Source organism: Olea europaea, unplaced genomic scaffold (genome assembly GCF_002742605.1).
Source record: "Olea europaea var. sylvestris unplaced genomic scaffold, O_europaea_v1 scaffold1205, whole genome shotgun sequence".
NCBI classification, from domain to species: domain Eukaryota; kingdom Viridiplantae; phylum Streptophyta; class Magnoliopsida; order Lamiales; family Oleaceae; genus Olea; species Olea europaea.
Genome location: NW_019229473.1, coordinates 167373 through 187567, shown reverse-complemented (window position 1 = coordinate 187567; position 20195 = coordinate 167373). Strand labels below are relative to the sequence as shown.

Sequence of the window (20195 nt, the reverse complement as noted above, 5' to 3'; positions counted from 1 at the left end):
TGTTTTTACTTTTGTATTGTTATTATTAATTATTTTAATTATTAATATTAAGAAAAAATGCGAAGTACCACTTTGCCCTTTTTAATTTGGTCCAAATTGGTCAAATTTTGACTTTTCTAGTAAACTAAAGGTCAAACGGACGGTTTCCATCCATTTGAACCTCCGGTGCATATTTTTGAAAAGCTTGGGACTATGAGTGGTACAAACTAAAGGTATAGATAAAGTTCGCTAATAAACGAAAGGTTTGGTACCTCGGCTGCAATTTTCCCTTTATATAATCTAGTAATACCTTATTTTTAATATGTAGTTTTTGGTTTGTTGTTTGGACATGTAATTTGATGTTCATGCTCTGCTCACATTTTTCTTTTAAGTATTATGGGTAGACTGGAACTCAAGTTCGGTTCGGGTTCTATTTTAGTAATTGCGAGTATAAAGATTTGAGAAATTCAAAGAGAGGCAACATTCCATGGCCATGTACGCGTCTATGTTCTTGTCCCGTTTATCATTTAGAGCTTTGCACTTTTGAGTGTAACAGAGAATTTGTATTCCTACTTCAAAATTATAAAAAAAAAAAAAAAATTGAAGAAATATATGCATTGCTATGAATGTTTAGTGTGTAATATAATTGATATCGATAAAACCGTGCTACACGTGGCAAGGTACCCTTATCAATAATATGGTATGACGGGGTCAACTTAATGCAAATGGTATGGAGTACATTATTCTCAAGGGTAATTTAGGTATTTAGATTTAAACTTAATAATTAATTAGTCTTAAAGAAGTTATTGTTAATACAATAATAAAAAAAAAAAATTGTAGAGGAAAATAATTATATGTGGAGGAAAAAGCCTGACTGATGATTTTGACAGAAAACTTGACATAATTATACATGGAGGAAAATAATTGGTGGAGAAGCGGACTATATTTTAAAATTTAAACTGTCCAAAATATCACATGATATTATGTCAAACTTTATGTTCTTGTCGCATAATTGTATTTAAAATTAGAATTATTGGATGTTAGTAATATTTTTGAAACACGAACGAGGTGGTAGTGGATCCATTACCAATCTGTCACATGGAATATATGTGTTTGGTTGTGATTAAAATTAAAATTTTAATTTATATCAAAATAAACAATTAATTTTAATCAAATATTTCGTGGATCTCATAATTTTTTAACCTGAATTTTTATCAAAATTCACTAAAAATCTAATTTTAATTCTCATTAAGCGGGAGCTTAATTATTTCATAATAATGCATTTTTGAATAGTAGATTGATGGGAAATGTGTTGTTAAAAATTAAGGAAAATTTTTGAATTTTTGTGTAATAATACTTTATTGAAGAATGTGAGGTTGAAATGAAGTGAGAGAGAAATGTATTTTGAAAATAATGAAAATCAAACACTGGTTGAAGATTCATTTTTAAATTGTGCTAATATTTTAGTTTTCGTTTAAAAGTAAAATATATATATTTTGACATGTCTAGCAGAGTGGTTGTTTGGAAAAATTTATAAGGGGGAGAGAATGGAGTTAATTGTTCCAATGGTTTAATTGATCACTGAAATTTAAAATATCGAGTTTTGGCTACTGACCTTAGGTCCATGTCTTCAGTTGTTCACTATAGTTTAAATTATTGAATTTTGATTGTTAAATTTCGAAAAATATTTTACATTACACACAATAAACTAGAATTTTTTCAAAATTTAACATTTATGCTCGTGAGTAATGTATAGTATTTTTCAAAATTTAATGATCAAAACTTAATATTTTAAATTTCAATGAGCAATCGAAGATATGTATCTAAGTTCAGTAATCAAAACTCGATATTTTAAACTTCAGTGACCAATCAAAATATATGACCTAAGTCCAATGACCAATGGAACAATTAATTAGGTGAGGAATGACTGGGAATTGAGTATAAAAGGAGAATAATACCAAACAACAGTCGTCGCATAGGGTTTAAGGATTTGGGAATTTGATCGTTTAACACACTTATAACAATGTCAACAGCAGAAAGAGCAGAAATGGCTGAACAACAATCTACTGCAAATGAGAAATTCGAAACTCGACCGGAGCCACCGCTGCCACCACCACTAGGGAAACAAGAAGAAGAAAAGCCCGAAGTAAAAGAAGAGAAAGGTGCAGATAAGGAGATGAAGCCATGGGAACAGCATTCATCTGTGATAAGCATCCCTCGATTTGATTACAACGCTCCGTCTGCTCTTCTCCAACATTCACATTCTGGATTCCTCATTACCTGCCCAATAAGTCAGTCTTCAATCCGTATATATATATGTTTTTGAATTTTGTTGTTTTGCTTTTTGTCTAATCTGCTGGGTTCAAACTTTGATGCTCATCTGAGGAAAAGGACTGAAATGGATGTCTTCCGCTGAACTTGTATTAATTTTAACTCCTTTTAGTTTTGTTAACTTGACATTGAGGAAATTAGAAACGAAATTCCATAGAAGAACGTAGAAAAATCTTCAGGGAACTATTTGAATCCTTATGATTTAGTTACATAAATTCACTATCTTCAAGGTTTAGAATTTCAATATTTTTACTGAAGAAAAGGGTATCCTTTTCTAATAAAATATAGTTTCATGTATTTAAGGATTGGGATCTGATCCGTTTGACCATATTGTGTCAAGAACATTGAATTTTTCCATTTTTCAAATATTCAATTACATTTTTCTTTTTGTCATTTCTAGTTGCAACTGCTGTCTGATGAAAAGTTTCATGTTGTCTCAGAGAGGGAGAAAAGTGCCACAAAAGAAGTCATGTCTATCTTTGAAAAGGTTTTTTTATTAAATTCTTCTTGATGTCATTTATTTTTGGCATTGTTCATAATAAATTTCTAGTTTGTTATTCACTTCTATATCACAAAGTTGGAATCTGACGTTACTATTCTAAGTGCTGTTTAGATTCTTCGTTTGTGTAGTCAGAAGGAGATTGAATTGGAAAACTATATTTAAATGGCTAAGCTGCTGACTTATTACTGAATTTTACATAGTAAGCAATAACATACAAACTCAGTGTTATTACTAAAATTTTGCAATTCTATATAGGATACATTGAATTATATTAGAGATGATAACTTTGTTAGACGTCTTCTACAACCTTCATGGCGCCCTCAGTTTGTCATTTCTTTAGATTATGAGAAGTGAATTTGCCTAGTCTGTTGACGGGGAGTATGACTGATCACATTAATCAGAGTTTTGCTAGGATAACATAGAAGAGAATGTTTTTGACTCCTCAAGCTATCATATATTTTCTGACTTTCTTTTCTTTTTATCCGATTCGTTATCTTTTAGTTCTCCTTGTAATTTCTAGGTAGTAGGTATAATGGCTTGTTTCCTCTTATACTCTTTTTCTTGATTAATAATATAAATATGGGTGCATGCCATGCGCAAATGAAAATTTTGGTGGCTTCCCTGCTCTTCCTTCCACCCATCCACCACCACAAGAAAAAGGAGGAGTAAAAATGGCTGTCTGATGGTAATTGTACATTTGGAAGCGATTAGGATTATCTGTATCCTTATATCAATGATTTTTTCTATTTTTGGATCAATTATGAGACTTCCATTATAAGGATTAAATCAAGTGTACTTGATTCACCACAAGCTCCATTTCAGTTTTCTACTCTGTCCAATCTCCCGACTTATTTCTTGTCACTGTTTCCTATCCTTGGTACAGTGGAAAACAGATTAGAGAGGATTCAGAGGGCGTTTCTTTGGGCAGGGCTAGGGGAAGAGAGGAAATTTCATTTGGTTAATTGGGATGTGGTTTGTTCTTTTGTTAGGATGGGGGGTGAGGAGCCTTGTTCTATTTAATAAGATTTTATTGGGCAAGTGGTTGTGGCGATTTGGAGTGGAGAGGGAGTCTTTGGAGACAAATCATAGGAGCGAAGTTTGGTGTGATGGAGGGAGTTGGTGCTCGATCGAGGGTCGTGAATCTTATGGGATGAGTTTGTGGAAGTATATTCGACGCGGATGAAATGACTTTCGAGAGAAATTGACTTATGTGACTGGGAATGGCAATAGTATCAAATTTTGGGATGATTGTTGGTGTGGAGATCATCCGCTAAAGGCACAGTTTCCTTCTTTGCATCGCATTGCCCTGGAGCCTACCGCTATGGTAAATGATGTCCTAGCCATACATAATGGAAATTATAGCTGGAATATTGCCTTCGAGAGGGGTTTGCAGGATTGAGAATTGGATAGTTATGCACTGTTTTTGACCTCCTTGCACAAGGTGCATATTCAAGTGGGAGAAGATGATAGGAGCAGATGGAAGCTGGCACGGGATGGTAATTTCTCTGTTTGCACTTACTTTAGATCCATATTGGGATCGACGGAGAGTTTATTTGCTTGGAAGATGGTGTGGCAATGTAAACTGCCCCCTACGGGTGACTTTCTTGTTATGGACGGTTGTGAGGGGGCAGATATTAACGGTGGATAATCTTCGTAGAAAAGATTTTTATGTTACCGAATGGTGTTATATATGCAAGAGAGACGGAGAAACGAATGACCATTTGTTCCTCCATTGTGAAGGTGTCCGGTGGTTGTGGAACACTATTCTAGCTTCCCAACATATGGATTGGGTGATGCCTAGGCGTATGGAGGATGTGTTGCGGGCATGGAGGAGAAAATTTCGAGATAAGGATAGTAGGCTTGCGTGGAACCTTATTCCGGAATGCATTGTGTGGTGTGTATGGAGAGAAAGGAATAGCCGTTGTAAGAACAACTGAGCAAATTAGAGAATAGTTCTATATGGCTTTGTATATTTGGTTTAAGGCTGTAGCCACAAATTATGTAGAAGGGCTACCAAACTTGATGTTGTTTCTTTCCCGTTTAAATTGATAATACACCCCTCCATGTATTATCTATTAATAAAATTACTTGATTACTTATCAAAACAAAAATTGTTCAGACAGTCATCTCATGCTGCAGACTTGAATTCATGTTTCATGTTAAATGATCACATACAATATTGGTGTGAGTACCAACACAGTGTAGTTTTGAATTAATGTGCAGTATCTTGGATCCCATAATAGCTACTCCAAACGTATGGAAAAGTTAGATGTAGATGCTGCTGCTAAGAGAAGAAAAACATTTATGGGAGCCATTAAAGGGGAAAGCTTGAGTAGTTCGGAGAGTACACATGATGCTGATAGGCATGGAGATTCTGGTAATGGTTCTGTAGACAGTATATTTTAGAATTTATTGTCCTTGTCTAAATGCTTTCAATAATTGGAACGTTTTCTTTATTGTTGTCTTGAAATAAGCCATTTGAATGTGTGAATGGCAGGTAAACTTCAAGAAAGTTCTACTTCCCCTGCAGACTCAGATATATCTATAGGTAAATTTGAGGATCTTTCTCTGGTCAAGTTGACACGAAGTGGTTTACTTCTCTTTACATATCCTAGGAATAAATCTCCTCCTGTTGTCGATATTGTTGCAAACATTATTCAGTCTCTAGATTCTGGATGTTCAAAGTCACCACTGTAAGTTACTTAATTCTTAATTCTTTCTTTGTCTTTGTTCTTCGTTCTTTTCCTTTGTAGTATTCTTTTGTTTGAACATGTCTCTGATACATTATTGCTTTCTATCCTGGCTTACTTACATTTATTGCAAGTCATTTCTTTTTCATTTTTTTCCTTGTCATTTCCTTTATTTACACTTATTTGATTTCAAATTTCTGTAGTATTTCTTCATCTTCATTCTTCATAGTTTGACAATAATGGAATAGAAACCTAAAACTCTATCATGGTAGTGCCCATTAGCTAATGATGTTTGTCATAATGGATGGATTATATAACTTGAAGACAAAATTGGATTGTAAAACTTGTACACAAAAATTACATTGTTGCCTAAAAGAACCTAGGCCAGTGAGTTTTATTTTTCAAGTCAATAACTTATAGAGCGTGCCCAGATGACCTAATATATGCTGAAAATTAAAGCTCAATATGCCCGAGCAAAATCTATCACTACCAGCAAAAACATCCTTGCTAATAAACATTTACTATTTGTTAATTAAAGGGGACAAATTACTAGGTTATTGAACAGCAATGGTAGGCAGCATCACGATTTCAAGCTGTACGCTAATTTTTGCCCATTATTAATGTTTTTCTTTTCCTTTCTTGTCATACTGCATAATTGGGTTTCAAGAACTAGCCAATACAAAATAAAGAGTCTTGTTATAATCTGAAAGTTATGATAGTGCTGATTTAATGGTCGCCTTCTCCTAAATTGGGGTTTATGAAAGATATAAAATAAGAAAATGAAAAGCTACTGTTCTTTTTTTTTTTTTTTTTTTTTTTTAGGAAAAAAGAAAAAGAAAAACTTCCTTTTTTTTTTTTTTTTTTGGTGGGGGGGATAGTGATTGATTTGTGACGATGAGAATCAAAAAGGGTGATGCTCGAGCACATGCTTATTTAAAAAAAAAATCCTGCTGTGTTATTAGCCCTGCATTACTCTCTTGGGCAAGACACTCTACACTTAATGCATCTAGGATTTTTCTATGGTTTTTGCCTTTTGTTCATTTAGTTTTGCTAATAGACGTAGTCAATGGCTTGGACTTGAAGTTAATGGGTTTAACATCTATATAATGAGTGTTTATAGTACATTAATTGTTATATGCATCTCTTGGTTTTTCAAATTAAAGCCCTTGAGACCATCCAGGTGTTCATGCACACGTGCTTTCGTTTATTACATGATCTTTATATCGTCTAATATCAAGCTCTCATTTGTCTACAATGAATATAGGAGTCTTCCTTGAAGTTTGCGCATTACTTGATAATTGTTATGTGATTTGATAATAACTATAACTACTTCTGCTCTGATTCTTAACTTAATAAGGCATTTATTATCTGATGCAGTTGGTGTCATCGTATGTTCCCAATCCAAGCTACTTGTAGTATAGATGAGAATGAAATTCGTAGTACTGTGTCGAAGCTTGTCAATCAGTTTGTAACAAATCAAAAGAACGAACTTGCACAACCTTTGAAGGTATGCTTTATTTCTCACACTTCGTCAAGATTGCTTGTGTATGACGTGTTTGTATGTGGAGGGTGGTATGTGCATGAAGAAAAGGAGGAATGGGTGATTGGTCTTCATAAGAACTGGTAAATGTAACGGCAAATGAAATCTTCGCTTCAAGATTATGAAGTTCATAGCATTCATGAACCTAATGTTAGGTCGTTTTGTAAATATTTTACTTCTAGCGCTGTCTCATTGCTTTGTCAATCTCTGATTTTAAAGGTTCTCGCTATAAGTTCTGGCAAAATTTTCATCTAGTGAAACATCTAGTTGATTAAGACATGGCCCATTTTTTAATATCATTCATTCTTTTTTTATTTTAAATTTAGTTTAAGAGAAAACCCATTTTTCTATATCTTATTCTTTTTTTATTTTAGTAATTTTTTTTTTTTTTTTTTTATTTTAAATTATTCAAAAGCATCATATATTTAGTTTCCTTATGCTGCCCCAACTGTGTGGTAGATAGACCTATATAGAACTAATGACATTGTAGTTTGCAGTTGGGTATAACAGAAGAGGGATTGAGGAGACAAAGATGATAAAAATTACAAAAACGGATTCTTTGAATTCCAGTGCATTATCTATGTTAGACCGCAACAAATGCTTTACCGTTGTGGCCTCAGCAGTTAAAGATGCTGTTCCAGATTCAATTGTGGAACTGAAATGCCCTGAGGTAGGGACAAGTTTGTCGAATCAATAGTCCTCTTTGTACTTTCCACTGTTCTGAACTCATAATTCCTTTGCAGTTTGCCGTGCTTCTTGAGGTATTGCCACTTTCCGGAATCCCTGGCAACTCCATAGTGGTATCTGTATCTGTTCTTCCCCGAGCCCTAGTTAACACAAAACCACGGCTCAGCGTCAGGGCATTGGTATCAGATTCGAAGGAAAAGAATGGGAAGTGAGCCAAATAATGATACAATTCTGGAATAGTATCTTTTCCAACAGACCAAATAACTATTCTTTTCCTGATTGGTGGTCGAGGCTTGTGCACTTTTGGCTAGCATGGAGATCAATGAAATGATGATTCAATTATAATTACTTAATCAGAAACATTACATAACATATTTAATTTGCTGTTTTGAGTAAAGTTTGATTTTTTTTGAATCTTTTGGTTCAGCATCCTGCAAGGGATCCAGCATAATAGTGTTTCATCGTTATCAAGAACGAAGATTATTGGTATCCATGTTACATATATGTGTATATGTTAATGCTACCTCACTAACATGAGTTTGGCAACCCTTGTTAGTAGCGACATTAGCTCGAAAGCTTGTAAGGTATCTGTATCTGTTCTTCCCCGAGCCTCTCCATTTCCAGACACGATTCACCAGAAATGGAAATACGGGAAAAAGACAATAGCAGCAATTTACAATCCACTTTGTAAAAATGAAATATCTATTCAATAAAAATTTGAACCTCACCAGAACATCCAAAGTTGGCAACAGTTGTAAGGTATTAAGAAGCAAGACACTGAAAAGCTACAAGCGATGGTAATACTTTATGGGCTTTATGCCTGTAAATTTTAAATATAGAACTACAACTCTCTTAAATTGCAATTGTCTGCTTCATGCATGGTCCCTCGTCTTCACGCCCAGATCGCTGAGAAGTTTATTGTTCACCTTTCCTCTAGTTCAGCATTCTTCATGGTAGGATGAAATACAACATTTACAGCCACCACTTATTCTCAGACAACGACATAAGCTGTCAATGTAAAAACAATAAACATGAAGTCCCTGAGAAGGAAAGCACATAGGTATCTTTATCAAGACACTAAAGGACACGAAGAAACCATTCACACCAATGCCAATTCACCATATCCTCCACCAAATGCCATTCACAAAAGCATTAACGATTCACTACTTTAAAAGGAAACATGAACAATGAGAACAACTGGAATCTTCTCTGGGGATTTGCTCCTATTGCACCAACCCAAACTATTGCACATAAAATTGAAGAGTGTGTGTCTCCTCTCTCTCAGTGACAAGCCCACAACATGAATAAATAAATAAATAAATAAAGGCTCATTACTAAACCTCATATCTGAAAGAAAATAAACACAACAAAGAAACTGAGTTGATGAAGACATTGCTACTGCAATTTCATGTAGGCAACTGAATCCTTCACTAAGCTGGACACATTCTCCATGAAGCCAAAATTATCAAAAATGTATTAATTAGCTTAGCAAATGTTAGTTACTGTACTATTTTCCCGAGTCCATAACATCATGAATCATGATAATTTATTGTTTCTCCTTAAGACTGATCTATGATTCTAAGTATGTAAGGCACTTTCTAGATTTTTTAATATCTTCTATATGTTCTCTCCACAAGAGTTTTGACGCATATGACATGAAAAAGAAATCTGAATTCATATTCACAATTTTTACTGTAGTTTCTCGATCAAATAAGTTGCCTCTAGCATTTCAATTTTGTAATTAGAATCAAGATGTGAATATCTACATTCCTAAAAGCACGAGGAGATATCCCTAAAAGGCCTAGTTCTGCTTGCACTTATGACCTCCATTAGCATGACTAACTTTCATCCTTATTTTCTTAAATGATAGAGATTCAACTTGTGAGAACTATAGTATGTTCTTTTGCAATTTTGCATTCTTACTTCGGCGATTTTGGTCAGAAAGAAAAATTGGATGGTAAGTAGAGATCAAAGTAATCTTGATGGAGAAATTTTGGTTAGAGTTGAGGAAGACAAGGAAACTAATGTACAAAATATATTTCACTCATACTGTGTAAATGTTGCATACTCGTAATCTGAAACACCTGAAAAGAATTTTTTATTCTATTTCCCATTCATCATACACCAAATGAAGAGAGAGATATTAGCTTTTTATTCCAAATGGGATGGACAATATGGTGGAAAGAGTACTCAAAACCTTTCTTTTCTATCTAAAGGAAACAGAAATAATAATAATAATAATAATAATAATAATAAATTTAAAGAAATTATGCTCAAGAGGTGGGGCGAGCAAATTGCAATTTTTGGTAAAATTTTCTACTCATCAAATATTTAGCTGATATAATCTACTAAATGTCACTTCTATATAGTAGTGGTCAAAATGTAAAAAAGCAACCTTTTTAATCCAAATAAATCAAAGTTTAAAAATATTTGCAAGATCCAATAGCAATTAATATGACAACAATAGGTTGTTTTGTCTATTCTAAAACAAGCTTATACAGTTTGAAACATATAGCACTAAATTGCAATTTCAAAGCCAAAATTGGTAGAAGTTTTTGTTTTTGCCTTTTTTTTTTTATTCCATTCCTAGGTAATGTTGCATTCTAATATGGTATGCCAACATGAACTGAAACACAGAGTCATTAACCATATTTGAAGTGGAAATGGCAATCGACAACTATGCTAAGAAGCATTAGCATGCACAGAAATGCGACATAGGCACGACTGGACACATCGATGTGTGATTCTACAAAAAGTAGGACACAGAAATGTCGAGGGAACGTTGACTAGTTTAATATAAAATTAATTTATTTTTTTTGTTAGTTATTAAGTTTTTTATTTAAACTAGTTATACTCATTTTTGGGTTAAATAAAAATAAAACTGACCAAAATAAAAAATGAAAGAAAAAATTATCATCACAAGCTACAAATTATACAAGAAAGAAGAAAAGGATCTTCAAAAAAATATTAAAAAAAAATAGCCCACCCACACATATCACTTGACATTTCATTTCCTAGCCCCACTCATGTATTTCCCCTCTCGACCATGCATTTCTGAGTCCTGTTTTATGCATTTTCTTTCTTTCCTAGCCAGCGTACACTCTTCAAACATTTCAGCTTTAGGTTTTTAGGTTTCATTCTAGCCCTGCTGCCAGAGCTGTCTCCTCTTCCAACCCATCCCCTTCTCCTCTTCCATAGTTATGGACCAGGACCCATCACGATTGTGCCATTGGCCAGTGCTTTAGGAATTGCGATTTCATTTTAGGCTAGATTTTCCTTTTTATCTTTGTCATCTATATTATTTGGATTTGCATTGTCAGTGCGTGGTCGGCAATACACCTGTCTGAGTGTGTCCGAGGGTGTTGGTTTCGTGTGTTCACACGTGTTGTAGTGTGTTTGTACGTGTTGGATGCCAATGCTTTAGCTCCGACGACGTGTCGGTGCTGGGAGCAACAAAGTAAAGTTTCGAGTTTAAAATTGTTACGTATGTAAATAGATTCTTAATTATAGGGATATTAGGCTTGATTATAGGATTCCGTCGTTAGAATAGTTTCCTAATTTAGATTTCTCTATATGTATATATGGGTGTATCTTCCCTTCCCTATTATTGAATATAAGGAGAAAATAATTTTCTTTCATACTTTACATGGTATCAGAGCCAGGTTCCTAATTCATACTCGGTGCGTGTATCTCCGGTTCTATTTTTTGTTGGCTGCGTGGAGCCCGATCTCCGGTGTGCGTGGCTTTGGCTTAGGAGGCCCTGGTTGAAGTTCGGGCAGACTCGTCGATTTCTAGTTGGGTTTATTTTGATTTTGGTCGGGTGAGTTGGCCAGGGCACTCCTGTTCCAAATGCATGTTCTTAAACAATTCTGGGCTGATGCAGTTTCCGTAGCCTGTTTCTTGATTAATCGGATGCCCTCATCCATTCTCTATGGTAAGACCCCTTACAGTGTCATTTTCCCTACTAAACTCCTATTTCCTATTGAACCTAGGATTTTCGGTAGTACATGTTATACTCGTGATGTTCGCCCCCAGGTAACTAAATTAGATCCCAAATCTTTAAAATGTATTCTTCTTGGTTAATCTCGTCTACAGAAAGGGTATAAGTGCTATTGCTCGAGTCTTAACAAATATCTTGTATCAGTTGATGTTACTTTTCTGGAACATATTCTTTTCTTTTCCACTTCTTATTCTTCATTCAGTAAGGGGGAGGATGATGATCTGTTGGTGTATCATGTCACTTACTAGTCAACTAATGTCCCTTCTGCATCTACTGCTCCCACACCACCACCATCGCCTATTTGCCATGTGTATTCCAGAAGACGAGGCCCTCTTGATGCATGTTCAGCACCTGCCTCTTCTTTGGCATCAGATCCCGTGTCTGGTGACCTTAATTTATCTATTGCTCTCCGTAAAGGCAAACGACAATTTACTTATCCTATTTCATCTTTTGTGTCTTATGATCACTTGTCTTCGTCTTCTTGTTCTTTTGTTGCTTCCCTTGACTCTGTAACTCTTCCAAAAACTGTTCATGACGCCTTATCCAATCCTGGTTGGCGTGAAGCTATGATTGAGGAGATGAATGCTTTGGATGCTAATGGTACTTGGGATTTAGTGGATTTACCTACATACAAAAAGACTATTGGATGTAAGTGGGTATTTGCAGTCAAAGTCAATCCTGATGGATCAGTGGCTCGGCTTAAAGCCCGTCTTGTTGCTAAAGGCTATGCTCAAACTTATGGTGTGAATTATTCTGACACTTTCTCTCCTATCGCTAAGTTAACATCTGTTTGCTTATTCATTTCTATGGCAACTACTCATGATTGGCCTTTACATCAGCTGGACATCAAAAATGTCTTCTTACATGGTGATCTTCATGAAGAAATTTATATGGAGCAACCTCCTGAGTTTGTTGCTTAAGGGGAGTATGTGAAAGTGTGTCATCTTCGAAAATCCTTATATGGTTTGAAACAAAGTCCATGTGCTTGGTTTGGAAAATTTAGTCAGGTACTGTAAAAGTTTGGAATGCAAAAGAGCAAATCTGACCACTCAGTCTTCTACAAACAATCCAAATCCGACATTATTCATCTTGTTGTGTATGTTGATGATATTGTTATTACTGGCAGTAATACTGTGGAAATTTCATCTCTGAAGTCCTTTTTGCATGCCCAATTTCATACGAAAGATTTGGGAATGTTGAACTATTTCTTGGGAGTAGAGGTGACAAGGAGCAAGAAAGGTATTTTCTTATCTCAGAGAAAGTATGTGCTTGACTTGTTAACAGAGACAGGAAAGTTGGGAGCTAAGCCAAACAGTGCTCCAATGCTTTCCAATTTACAACTTACCAAAGATGGTGATTTATTTGAAGACTCTGAGAAGTATAGAAGATTGATTGGGAAATTGAACTATCTTACAATAACTCGTCCTGATATTGCATATCCTGTCAGTATTGTAAGTCAATTCATGTCTTTCCCAACAGTTCACCATTGGGTAGCTTTAGAACAGATCTTGTGTTATTTAAAGGGAGCTCCTGGACGTGGAATACTATATAGAAATCATGGAAATACCTACATCGAATGCTTCTCAGATGCGGATTGGGCAGGTTCCAAGATTGATCGAAGATCCACTACTGGCTATTGTGTTTTTGTTGGAAGAAATTTAATCTCATGGAAAAGTAAGAAACAAAATGTCGTGTCCCGATTTAGTGCAGAATCAGAATATAGAGCCATGGCACAGTCTGTGTGTGAAATAATGTGGATATATCAACTCTTAACTGAAGTTAGTCTTAAAGCTTAATACCAGCAAAGTTGTGGTGTGACAATCAAGCTGCTCTTCATATTGCTTCTAATCCTGTGTTCCATGAACGAAGCAAGCATATTGAGATTGACTGTCATTTCGTTCGTGAGAAGATACAGCAGAACTTAATCTCTACAGGATATGTGAAAACTAGAAAACAACTAGGAGATATTTTCACAAAGGCTCTAAATGGGATTCGGGTTGATTATATTTGTAACAAGCTAGGCATGATTAATATCTATGCTCCAATTTGAGGGGGAGTGTCATGTATGTAAATAGATTCTTAATTATAGGGATTAATAGCTTGATTATAAGATTCCATAGTTAGAATAGTTTCCTAATTTAGATTTCTCTATCTGTATATATGGGTGTATCTTCCCTTTCCTATTATTGAATATAAGGAGAAAATAATTTTCTTTCATACTTTACAAAGAGATACAGAACAGACCGGCTAGGCTAGCAGCCTCACTGACCAAGAACCAAGAGAAGAATGGAATAAGCAATTCAAACATGCCAACATGCAGCAGTTGTATCCAAGCAATAGTGATATATATATATATATATATATATGCACAGGCAAATGCATGCACAAACCAACAAATACAAGGACAAGAACGTCCAACCTGTCGAGCAACTTGTGCTAATGGCAGATCATCTTCAAATGATTCTATTTCCAAGCTTCGCTTCTGAAGATCTAGGCCCTCATCACCATTTTGTTTATTCCCAGATTGTCTTTCCAAAGTATCAGTTTCAAGGGACACATTCACATCAGATTCACTTAAAGTCTGTCTCTTCCGCTTCCTCTGAAATGTGTATTTAATAACTCTTTCCCTTCTAGCTTGATCGGGAAACCTACTAGTAATATCAGATGATTTTGACTCTAAATCATTCACTAGCAAATTTTCAGCATCCAGTTTACAATATGGGGTCCCTGAACTCTGTGCAGGTTCAGTTTTCTGTCTCAAAAGCAGCAAATTCTCAATCAATGCTTGGTCCTGGCACATTCGATCTTGAGCATCACAGCATTCCACAAGAACTGCTTCCTTTTCAGAAGATTCTTTGCACCCTGGCTCAATTCCTGGTTGAGGTTTATGAGGGAAACATCTTGGAACCATCTTGGAAGGATTCTCACCAGAATTTGCATCAAGTACCTGAATAGGTTTCAGTAGTGTATCAGATTGTTCCCCATGTGGGGGTGTTATAGATTTCCTTCCCCTAATAGCCCTTTTCCTTTTCGCAACAAAAGATTTAGAGCTGCTAAGCTTGACACCCGCTAAGAGATTCATCTCAAGATAACTTAAAGTTTTAATCCCATGAGCTGGTTCTACAAAGGTATCTTTACCCTCTTCATGCTCTCTGACACTCGTATTCTTCACTTTACCATGTTTTCCAGAACGATAAGATTCCCCATCCAACAGATTCCTTTCACATGCACGAATTCTATGTGTGCAAACCTTTCTGAACAGTCCATGCTCTTTATTTCTCAGTATTATAGATGGCAAATCTGGACTCCCATTACATGAATTGTTTATAGAAACTGTCTTCTTGTAGCACTTCTGAACCCCGTCTCTCTTGCAAGGATGTGGAATTCTAACATTAGAAGCCACAGTCGACTCATTCTGTAAATTTGGTTCAGCAAATTTAACAGATTGAGAAGAATCAATTCTATTTTCGTCTGGTAGTTCTCTCAGACAAGTATAATCAGGTTCATCTACTAGCAGCATGTTTTTGTTTTTCACCCGCTCCAGTTCAGCCTGCACTTCTCTCAACTCTTCTCTGAGATCTTTGACAATATCCTCTGCTTCCTGGAGCTGAGCTTCAACTTCTTCAATCTTCTTCTGCTGATTCAACGATGTTGCTTCTGCATCCCTTACCTATAGTTTGGTCATATGTCAACATGTTAATTAAAAATATATATTAAAAGATAGATCAACATGTGACTAAACAAAGTTCAAATTTTGCAATAGACATGTCTCCACCATACAAGGGGTGACAAACTAAATAAAAGGAAAGAAAATCTCCTTAGTTTTCACAAAATTTAGTGACTAATGAGGAACATGAAGAGCAGTTACATAAGCTAATCACGAGCTTCATCTGTATAAGGGAGAAGTACAGGATTAAAATTGAAACTCACATTTGGAATTTGCAATACTATGAAAGCCCAACAAAAAAGTAGCCTACTTAAAAAAGCGATCAGAATCAAGAAGAATGGATGAGTTCTGCAAACGTCTACCACATAGTTTGCAAGCTCAATTACTAAACATCTTCGGATATGTTACCTTTTTCTTACTTTTAAGTTAAAAAAGTTTCATGTTTAGGAAGTAACTCTTACTTTGCTATCAAAATAAAAGTATTTTATTTTGGATTTTGACCAATAAAACAATTGATTGTTTTAAAGCTTAGGATGTGTTTGATTGACCTTATTTTTCATGGAAAATGCCATATTTTCTACTTTTAGGGTGCTTGATTGGCATTTTTCCATGAAAAATACTTTTCAAAAATTGGTGACGTGACCATATTTTCCTCAAAAATAAGAAAAATATTTTCTTTAAGAAGGGTTAGACTTTTTTTTTTCAGGCAATTCACACACACACACACTCTCTCTCTCCCACTCGCTCGCTCTCATCTACCCCATCTCTCTCATCTACCCACCAATAAAAATTAGACAAGTATTGCATTTTTAAGTTGAAAATTAAATCAATCAAACATATTTAATTAATGATTTCCATACAAATTCCATAATTGCAATCAAACACAACCTTATTTATTTATTTGTAAGTAGACCATTTCAAACTATCTAAACATGCTCCGACTTCATAATTAGAAGTTCAAGATATTGTTGTTTCATCTCGAAAATTTCACAATCCATATTAAAGGGGGCCATAATTATATTTGTAGTGCAAGAGACATAATTACTTCTTTAATAACTGACATTCTGAAATAGCATTTGAATTATGGAAGCTCTCTAATTCAAGATCCTGAATTTATTTGAATGAATTTTCACGCCTTTATGCAACAAGAAAAATGTAAATGATGACAATGGACCAAAGATGTTAATGATGCGACTTATCACGATAAATGAAGTTAAAAATATGTACAGTAATTAATATAAAAATGTTATAACATAACATATTATCAAACCATAACGTCTGGTTTTTGCACCAAATAAAGAGTAGAGTCATGTCTTAAAATTACTTCCATATGAAAACATCTGTTACCGCTAAATTAAAGGGAAAACCCCAATAGTTACCAGTTCAAATCTCCTCGGGGCCACTGAGGTGAGTACTCGACTGTAAACTTTAGGGCCCCATGGGAGTAGTCGAACTGGCTTGGACACCCATGGTCATAAAAAAAAAAAAAAAAAGTTGGGATTCACCTTATTATGGAATTAGTAATAGCAGTTCCATTAGTATATCACATCCAGCTAAACAGCTCCACAATATAAGCATATTATTTTATAATATTAAATAGATGATAAGCAATTATGATCACCTAGAACATTTTGGATAAGGATAAATGCAATGATCAGTTAACAGTTACTTCCACCAAACAGTCCCACAAAAGGCTGTGCTTAATAAATAATGGTCAAAATAATATACCAAAAAAACACGTGGCCCATGGAAACTGTGTCATGGCATTTGGCAGTTTAATATGATTAGACGTTAGTTGACCGTTATTTCCACCAAGTAGTTCCAAAAAAGGTGGCATTAGATGAATAAAGGTCATATCAATATACCAAAAAGACATATTGAACATGTAAATTTGTAGCATTGAAATGCCATTTGGAATTTAATATGATCAAGAGAAAGAAATGTGTAATACTTTTGGAGCCAAACGAACTACAAATATTTCACGCCAAGTACATAACATCATTTCAAATCTTGATACACTAAAGAAGAAATACCAGATTGGACATTTGAGTCGCTACCACTAAAGAGCTATATGTCAAGACTACAAAGAAAGTAAACAGGTAACAAACTTTTGACATTCTTATCACGTTGTCATAGGCCGAGGCCAATCTATCAGACTATCAAGAGAACCAACAGAAAAAAAAAGATACATACTTAGAATTCACAAAGAACAAAATTCCGATTCAACATTAGAATTCTTATCATATTAAACCAAACAAATGAATGCTAAAGAATGTAAGACAAAAAACAGAACCCACACCAAGAAACCAAAAACAAGCAACGACATTAGAAGAATGCAAAACAGGGTATAATCACATTTCTCTTATACTCTCTTTCTTGTGTTCCTCATGGAAACACCTCATCCCAGAAAAATAAAACAAGGAAAAGAGACAGAAATTTTGATTTCAAATTCATTTATTCACCTTTGAATCCATCATTTGTTTGAGGCGCATTAGCATTCGAACCCCCTCCTCTTTTGCAACCCTCAGCTCATGCTGATACCGAGCTGCCTTACTCTCAGATGCCATAATCCTGGCCGCTGCCTCCTTTGTTGTGTTCAACATTATTTCTGCATACGCCTTCTTCAATGCCGTCAATCTCTGCACTCCAACAAAAAACAATTAAAAAGTTGCATTCTGCAACTCGTGCGCATTTATATGCATTAACAAGAAACAACCAAGACTGTTAAGAGTTAATCCATGTTAAAAAAAAAAATCAAAGTCCAGCCCCATTTTTTAGACTTGAACATAAAGCAGTAAATGAACAATTAAAAACATGCCACCGCCAAAGATACTATAAATCCTAAATCATAAATTAAAATAAAAAAGAGAACAAAATAGACCATCATCATCTGAAAACCTCAAATTTTCGATGAATTTCATAACACAATAGATGCCAACATAAAAAAATAATCAAGATAACAGGAAGGATCAACAGTTAAAGATGTAAAGAAAACTGAAGAGAATATCAATATTCAAACTTTCTAACAAGGAAAAGAAGTGAGGAAATTTCAACAAAACCACAGACACAAATAAAAACATACATTTCAAGAAAAACACAGAGAATCGAAGTGAAAGTTCAAAATAAAGCTCAATAAAAATGAAAAAAAGCCCACCCCTTTTTTATACGAGGATCGAACTTTAGAACAAAAAAGAAAAATGTAAAATAAAAAGCCTATTAAGAAATCAGTTAGATAGTTATGGGTTGTTAGAAAAATGAACTGATCGCTCCGCCTTAGAGACGATGATTATTAGGTGGCAGAATTCACCAAATGGGGTGACAAAAAATTTACCTTGACAGCCTCCATTTATTGATTTCCTCCAAAACCAGAAGAAGTTGAGAAATTTCAACACAACCACAGACGCACAAACAAAAGCATACATTCACGATAACACACAGAATCGAAGTAAAAGATGTAAATTAAGTTCAAACAATATCAAAATCAAACACCATTTTAGCATCAAAATTGAACCTTCAGAAAATATATTTATAAAAAGGTGAAAAACGACTAAAGGAATCAGTTAGATAGTTGGTGGGTGTTGGTTAAAGTATCAAAGCAGCTGCACCGATGCAGAGACGGTGGTTATAGGAGGCGGAATTCATCAAATGGGGTAGTGAAAATTTACCTCGTCGGCCTCCATTTTTTTTGGTTTCCTCCTAAAACCGGAAGAGTTTCCTCCGAAGGTTTTTCGAACCGAGTGTACTTTTGTTTTTCTTCGTTAAAACAGCTGTTTGTTACAAACCGAAAAGCCTGTTTGGTTTATTTTACTGATTTACCCCTGAACAATAATGGAATTAAGGAAGTGCCACTCTATATCACAATCGGGACGGTTTGGGCTTTTGGGTTTTCGGCCGCGCTATCGTGTGGGTCCACCACCTCGCTTACGTGGCGGCATAATATGATAACACGTGATACGATGCATGGAATGGCTTTTTTGGAGGGAAAAAGATACTCTGGTGACTAGGGTCTGTCGAGGGGTCTCCTGCCCCATTAGTTTTCGGGTAAATTTCACTCCCAGTCCCCAACCTTTTCTGATTTGAAGCAATTTCATCCCCAATTTCATTTTATTTTTTCCCCATGACCCTCATCCCAGCCTTTCATTTATTCGCCCATGTCATCCATATTGACTTTTTTCTTTTATTTTACTAATAATGTCACGTAAAAGGACAATTGTACGTTATATTTTAAACCAAAAAAAAAAAAAAAAAACTTATATTTAACCACACATTTTTCTATATAAAATAATTTTACACGCAAACATAATTTTTTAACCACACATTCTCAAATAAAATATTATTCCAAGATGCATTTTAAACCAAAAATGAAACTCGAACCGGGGCTAAGTATATCTTAGTTAGGAGAATGACTAAAATTAATGTTTGACTTTGACTTTGACATTGAGAATATTATAATAGTTAATGTTCCTTGTTACCATAATGATGGATCATAAGTTTAGTTAGCATTGAATAAATGAATAGTGCTATATGTACAACATGAATATCATACCCATTTGATGTGAAGTGAAAATCAATTGATGTGTAAATATGATATTCACTTTATTGATCTTATCCCAATTTACAAGTGTAGCATCCTCTTGATGTTGGTCCAATAACATGAGTCAATGTCTCGGCATTTAATTGAAAATATCATTTAGTGTTACTATATTTGCTACATGGACGATGTTCCATCATCTTTATCACAAATAGCATTATTCGATTATAAATTCAAACCAAATGAGCATTGAATTGTCATGAAAACT

At 34.8% G+C, this 20195-nt stretch overlaps 2 protein-coding genes across 3 annotated transcripts; one reads left to right on the top strand and one right to left on the bottom strand.

The window, feature by feature from the left end:
• The first annotated feature begins 1967 nt into the window (after positions 1–1967).
• Positions 1968–8275, top strand: LOC111374142. The gene is made up of 7 exons (XM_022996773.1): positions 1968–2270; positions 2751–2797; positions 5036–5189; positions 5310–5505; positions 6880–7009; positions 7533–7712; positions 7786–8275. The coding sequence occupies exons 1-7, from the start codon at positions 2003–2005 to the stop codon at positions 7939–7941; spliced, it is 1131 nt and encodes a 376-aa protein (XP_022852541.1). The 5' UTR covers positions 1968–2002; the 3' UTR covers positions 7942–8275.
• A 138-nt stretch (positions 8276–8413) lies between these two features.
• LOC111374140 lies at positions 8414–19206 on the bottom strand. 2 transcript variants are annotated; one of them, XM_022996771.1, is made up of 4 exons: positions 19062–19206; positions 17859–18035; positions 14149–15399; positions 8414–8737 (listed from the first exon to the last, which is right to left on the bottom strand). In XM_022996771.1, the coding sequence occupies exons 1-4, from the start codon at positions 19074–19076 to the stop codon at positions 8702–8704; spliced, it is 1479 nt and encodes a 492-aa protein (XP_022852539.1). In that variant the 5' UTR covers positions 19077–19206; the 3' UTR covers positions 8414–8701. The 2 variants fall into 2 exon arrangements, with proteins under 2 accessions (XP_022852539.1, XP_022852540.1); XM_022996772.1 differs by lacking the exon at positions 19062–19206 and adding an exon at positions 18728–18854.
• Positions 19207–20195: the final 989 nt, after the last annotated feature.